The sequence below is a fragment of the Amphiura filiformis genome, chromosome 1 (assembly GCF_039555335.1).
Source record: "Amphiura filiformis chromosome 1, Afil_fr2py, whole genome shotgun sequence".
Lineage (NCBI taxonomy): Eukaryota > Metazoa > Echinodermata > Ophiuroidea > Amphilepidida > Amphiuridae > Amphiura > Amphiura filiformis.
This window is the reverse complement of record NC_092628.1, coordinates 55,782,844-55,789,350: the sequence shown is the minus strand read 5'-3', so window position 1 is coordinate 55,789,350 and position 6,507 is coordinate 55,782,844. Positions and strand designations below refer to the sequence as shown.

General features: G+C 35.0%; 1 protein-coding gene across 1 annotated transcript; it reads left to right on the top strand.

Moving 5' to 3' along the window:
* The first annotated feature begins 275 nt into the window (after nt 1-275).
* On the top strand, nt 276-6,507 carry LOC140166556 (2-Hydroxyacid oxidase 2-like). Its single transcript, XM_072190052.1, has 9 exons — nt 276-415; nt 2,068-2,219; nt 3,231-3,451; nt 4,064-4,232; nt 4,459-4,550; nt 5,159-5,338; nt 5,479-5,514; nt 6,030-6,099; nt 6,382-6,507. The coding sequence occupies exons 1-9, from the start codon at nt 276-278 to the stop codon at nt 6,438-6,440; spliced, it is 1,119 nt and encodes a 372-aa protein (XP_072046153.1). The 3' UTR covers nt 6,441-6,507.

The following is a 6,507-nucleotide window of genomic DNA, read 5'->3' as shown; positions in this document are numbered from 1 at the left end:
AATCTGTGAAGAGCATTTTAACATTAACATTAAACACCGTTTATTTAGTATGGAGATTCCATGTTTTTATGAAATGAGCCAGATTGTCTTGCGTAGGCCTTGTACAGGTTGCAGTATATTATCAGTAACATATCAGTTACTCTCGGATTGCTCTGAACTCTGAACTTATAGATAAGAACCTATCATGTCACAATAGTAAATAAACTTCGGTCTATAAATGTCATCATTATATACCATACCAGTATACCTGTATTAATATTCCACCCATGCCCAAAATGGCATCAAGAGTTCCCATTTGTGTGAACGACTTCCGTGTTTTCGCTAAAGAACGTTTACCTAAAGTATGGTTTGAATACCAGGATGGTGGTGCTGATGGTGAACAGACTGTAGAAGACAACGTGGAAGCTTTTCAACGGTAAGTTATATCCCCAAAATATGAGTTCAGTGACGGTATACAAATGTTTTTGATAGTCACTTAGACCTATCCGTGACCCCTTTTCATTGTCAAACCCAAGTTCCATTCTGGAACATTCATGATTTGTATTTACCTCATAGCAAGATTTCATTAAATTAAAATAGTTTATAAGTGCAGCAGTCATTTTAAAGTTTAACATAAAATGCACCAGATCGGTATGTCCTAGTTCTGTGTCAGTGTACTTATTTGACTTAAAGACCCATTCAGTGATCCCAGCGCAAGTGTAAAAAATTAAAATTGTTTATTAATTGCTTAACAGTAAATGATAAGTCATTCTAATTGTCATTTGGTATTTTTGAAATGACAAATTTGGCAAGAAACAAAGAAAATAGCAGTACTGACGAAGTTGAAGCCCCATTCAAATACATGTAGCTAATTTGGATACTGTCAGTATCTAAATTACAGATTCGTGTCATTAAATGTCTTATTTTGTCTTAAATCAGGGCTTTCGGCTGAACCACTCGCAGTCTACCCAGCAAACACAAAAACGTTTTAAAAACGTTTTAAATAAGTTATATTTTGGCTTTTGGTTTAGGTAAAAACGTTTTAATAACATTAAAATGTCGGGTTATATAAAGGTCATGATAACGTTTTAAAACGTTTGGTATGAAAACACACTACAACAATATTTTTAAATGTTTTCAAAAAATGTTATTGTAATCTATTTTTGCAAACATTTTTGCCAAATATTGTGCCAATACTTTAATAACATTATGTTAAAATATTTGAACCCAGCAAACACAAAAATGTTCTTAAAATGTATTTTTCAAAACGTTTTAATAACATTTAAATGTCGGGTTATATAAAGGTCATGAAAACGTTTTTAAAACGTTATTATGAAAATATTTTGGGCAAACATTTTTCGCAAAATATTTTTTCAACTAAAATAACATTCTGTTTAGAATGTTTTGTATCAAGTTTTCAAGAATGTTTTTGGAATGTTATTAAAACGTTTTTATACCCTTTATATAACCCGACATTTAAACGTTTTCTGTAAAACATTTTTGTTTGCTGAGCAGTATATTATCAGCAAATGTTTTTTAAGGTGATGAAAACGTTTTATGCTCTTAATATACCCTTTATATAACCCGACATTTAAACGTTATCTGACCACATTTTATAACCTTTTGCGAATGATGTCGAAAACGTTTTGTGTTTGCTGGGTATGTCAGCACATCTGTGACAATGACAAAGGTACCAAAATCTGAATTTTGATGATTACGATCATCCGGAAGGGCAAATCACTGAATGGGCCTTTAAGAGAACCCGATGGCTCTCGATATCTTGAATGTGAATATGCCCAGAAACATTGATAGGCCTATAATACTGGAACTAAAATTTGCAATTGAGTTCGAAACCATCAACCATATGCCGGATGAAGTCCGAAGGTTTCAGGCGCAGCGTAGCAAAGTGAGTTGCAAATTTTAGTATAGATAAGTTTTAAATTAACTACATTGAACATGTTCAACTGGATGAATAATCTAACACCAAGATACTCCGCAGAAAGAGTTCATTAAAGCTTTTATGGCATAATGTGCTATGAAAACATTAAAACCGATGAACAAACACTTATTTTGTCCATTTCTTCTTAGTTTAAGGTTGAGACCTCGCGTATTACGTGATGTAAGCAATCGTGATTTATCGACAACAATTCTTGGTACACCAATCAATTGCCCCATTGCAGTAGCACCTACTGCGTATCATCAGATGTCACATCCAGAAGGGGAAATTGCTACTGCTAAAGGTATACCTATAAAATGTACAATAATGTGCAGTTATTTATCAAATAGTCATTCGTACTTATTTATTTGAATATATCAGTGTGTTATCAATGTGCCCAAAGATGAAATTGAGATACAATCAACTATTAGGCCTAAGATGGGAATTACCGTATAAGCAATACAAACACAGGAATTTTAGGCCTACCATAAAGTCAGACCGCAGGATTCAGACTTACTTATATTTGGATATTTGAACGTTTATGGCAATGATAACTTACTATGCAAAAGTTTTTGATATAGCAGCCACAGACCTTTTGCCCAACTCCTCCAACATTGAAATGTTAAGTTTTACCATTAGGGATGAAATCAAAACTCGACCGGCGGTTCCGTCCGGTTGGAGCTTGTTTCTCTTGTTCTAAACAATGGAATGCGGTTCAACCGCCTGTAAACCGGTGGTCGGGTTTTGATTGCATCCCTTATAAGCGGGCCCATACTTTGGAACTCTCTAGATAAAAAAATTAAAGACTCAAAGTCCATAAAACATTTCCGCAAACAGCTAGCTTAAACAAAAACTAATCTCTAAGTACAATTAGGCCATTCTCGAGCACTGTAATTTGTCATGTCTGTTAGTCATTTTTATTTATTTTTGTTGATTTCATAATCTTTGTTTTGTTTTTTCGTCAGGGAAAGGCAATTCTCAGGCTTTATTGGCCTTCCTGCCTTTTCCGCCATATTGTGTTTCTTTATTTTTGATGTAGTTGTATATTTTTATATATGGAAATAAATGAATGAATAAGATCGCTGTTATGGTCTTCAACTTGCATAGTTATGTTAGCGCGCTAATAATCTGTATAATACAAAACTGCAAAAATCTGATATGAAGTCTGAGGTTTGAGATATGCCTAATTATCTCAATTAAATCATCGGGACTTGGCTCCCGTGCAATGTCAGAGCTGTTGTAAAGGGTCTTGCATTATGTGGCTTTAAACATGTTGACAACTGAACTTAAATTAAGTTTTGTTCTTTTTCTATAGCTGCAGCTGGTACTTGCATGATACTCAGCTCCCATGGTTCAAATACCCATCTTAGGGATGTCACAGCTGCCGTTTCACCAGACTCACTATTATGGATTCAACTCTATCTATATAAAGACCGAAATGTGACAAGACTCATGGTTAAAATGGCTGAGAAATCGGGATATCGGGCCTTGGTACTAACACTAGATTCACCCATAACAGGAAAAAAGCTCAAAGACATCAGAAATGGACTCGCAAATAGAGACTATACAAAATTCCACTTGCCGAAACAATTTAGGTATAATCCAGATTATGACAACATTTTCAGATAGATACTGGTCGGTAGGCCTATTTATATAATAAGAATTTATCATAGCTTCAAAAATATACATTGGGTTTTTGTAAAGTTGGGTGTCAAAAGCTAGCATTATCTGGCATTGGTGGTCTTAAGGGGGTACTACACCCCTGTCCAATTTTGCGCCTATTTTTGCAATTTTCTCAAAAATTATAGCACATTGGTGACAAGTAAGATATGTATATGATAGGGGCAAGGACTACAACTACTGTTTTGAAAATACAGCAACACAAAGCAAGTAGTTATTGATTTATTGATCAAATATTGGTTTTCCCTCATTTTTGACTGTAACTCCACAACTGTTGGCTGTGCTGAAATAAAATTTCCAGTGCAGTAGTTGTAGTCCTTGCCCCTATAATCTACATATCTTACTTGTCCCCAATGCACCATAATTTTGAGAAAAATGCAAAAATAGGCACACAATTGGGCAGGGGTGTAGTACCCCCTTAAAATAAGTTTTAAAATGGCGTATTCCGTGCTTTGCATTTGAATTCACTCTCCATGTGTTTACCCATCCCTCCTCTACAGATTACCCAATATTGAGGCCGAGAAGAGCAAGAATGTTGTCCGGAATATTGGTTTTGACATGTCTGCTACCTGGTCAGTAATCGACTGGCTTGACAGTATTACAACATTACCAATAGTCGTCAAAGGAATTCTTACAGGTAGCTCAAACAGGTTACATATACTTTTATATTTGGAAATATTTAGCAATATTCCAATTTAGCCCGCTACATTGTGCCACATTTCAGGCTGTGTTATGGCCTATAATTTGTATGCATAATGCAATAATGTCACATTATAATGAAATATATTGCTAACACAACGTTGAGAAGAAACTGAGGTATTGTCAGTGCTATAGTAGTTTATGGCGTTTTTGTTCATATATAGCTGAAGACACAAGAGAAGCATTAAAACACAATGTTGCTGGCATTATTGTATCCAATCATGGTGGAAGACAACTAGATGGAGTTTATGCAACGGTAAGTTGATTTTACTGCGGAATTTGATAATAATAAAACGTAGTAGCTACTCTGCTCTTACAGTATTTGTAAAGTAGCTTTCTATAGCTGATATTGGTATCGATGAAGTAGCTATCTACAACTGTATGGTATCAGTATTTGGAAAGTAGCTTTCTACAGCTGATATTGGTATCGATGAAATAGCTATCTACTGCTGATGATCAGTATTTTGTAAAGTACCTTTCTACAGCTGATATTGGTATCGATGAAATAGCTATCTACTGCTGATGATCAGTATTTTGTAAAGTACCTTTCTACAGCTGATATTGGTATCGATGATATATAATACTAATAATGGTATTGATAAAGGTAGCTATCTACTGCTGATATTGGTGTTGATAAAGTACCTCTTTGCTCCTTTATTGTGTATTCTTGTCCATCTTTTACAGAATCACAATACTGGAATAAACAATCTTGCTTGATATATTTTTGTGATGTGTACTTGTACCGGTATTTATTCTGTGACTGAAATTTGTACATGTACGAGTGTAAGTCGTGTTGATAACGTATTGATCTGGATCTTTAGATGAAAAATAATCATTCATTTAATGATTCTATTTGATGTCTAGATAGATGCTCTACCAGAAGTGGTTGAAGCAGCCAGAGGTTCCAATGTGGAAATCTATGTTGATGGTGGAGTTAGGAAGGGTACTGATGTGTTGAAAGCATTGGCATTGGGTGCTAGAGCTGTTTTCATTGGTAGACCAATTCTATGGGGTCTAGCTTATGATGTAAGTTTAATAGTGTCAGTGTGTCACCAATAAATGATTTCATGTCTGAATCACAAGAAGTAAAGGGCTATGCCTGAAATTATTGCCTGAAACTATATTAAATTATGGTAAATTTTCACTAGTATTCTATAGGCAGATCTAACCAAGATATGCTCCAGATGAGTTTATGCATGGGTATCCATATGAGATGGAAGGTCTCATTCAGAAGCGTGAAGCATCAATGGGGTGGGTGTGGGAGGGTGATGTCTCCCCCTCCTGTGCTTCACAGAAACTTTTTGAAAAAGTTGAGCACACATACACATTTTGTTCCCATAGTCAACAATATTTTAGAGATAATAGTAGAATTTTCTTGTTTCTAGTCCAATAAAACATTACTCACTGTGGACGTTTTGATGTCTACCAGACATCTTTTTCTACACTATTGTTGTTGTGACGATCTTCTGTATAACACTGATGCTGATGGTTGCTTAGCAACATAGTTGCCAGTTCTTTTTCCAAGAAGATCGTCACAACTACAATAGTGTAGAAAAAGATGTCTGGTAGACATCGAAACGTCCACAGTGAGTACTGTTTTATTGGAATAGAAAGAAAATTCTACTACTGTTTCATAACAGTCCTGTCTTTATGAACATGTTCAGTAATGAACCTGGCCTTTTTGATATATTTACCAAAACGTTACTCACTTATTTATGTACCATTTCAACAACAGGGTGCTAGTGGAGTCAAACAGGTTCTAGATATATTGAAAGAAGAATTCAGTCTGGCAATGGCACTGACAGGTACTATTTTAAACACTAATTCTTAGCTTTAAACCTTACTTTAAAAAGGTGGTCGTTGTGAAGATGATGCCGATGAGATGATGATGATGTTGTTGGTGATAATAACATAATGGCAATAACAATGACTCGTTTTGGTATATACGTACAGTAGTTCACACGATGTTAAGTTACTAAACTTTCTCAGTTTCAGTTCTTCAGTTTCAGTTTCTTTAATTCTTCAATTGCCAATTTCAGTAACCCTTTGTTATTGCCAACTTCTGTAATGTTTTTTTTCTTCTTCAGGATGTCGCACCATATCAGATATAACAAGTGATTTGGTCATATCACCATCTAAGCTATGATGTTTAACAGAACTTCCATACAAACTTCTACAGCTTCTAGTTCTTGTCAAACTTTCCATATCCCTGT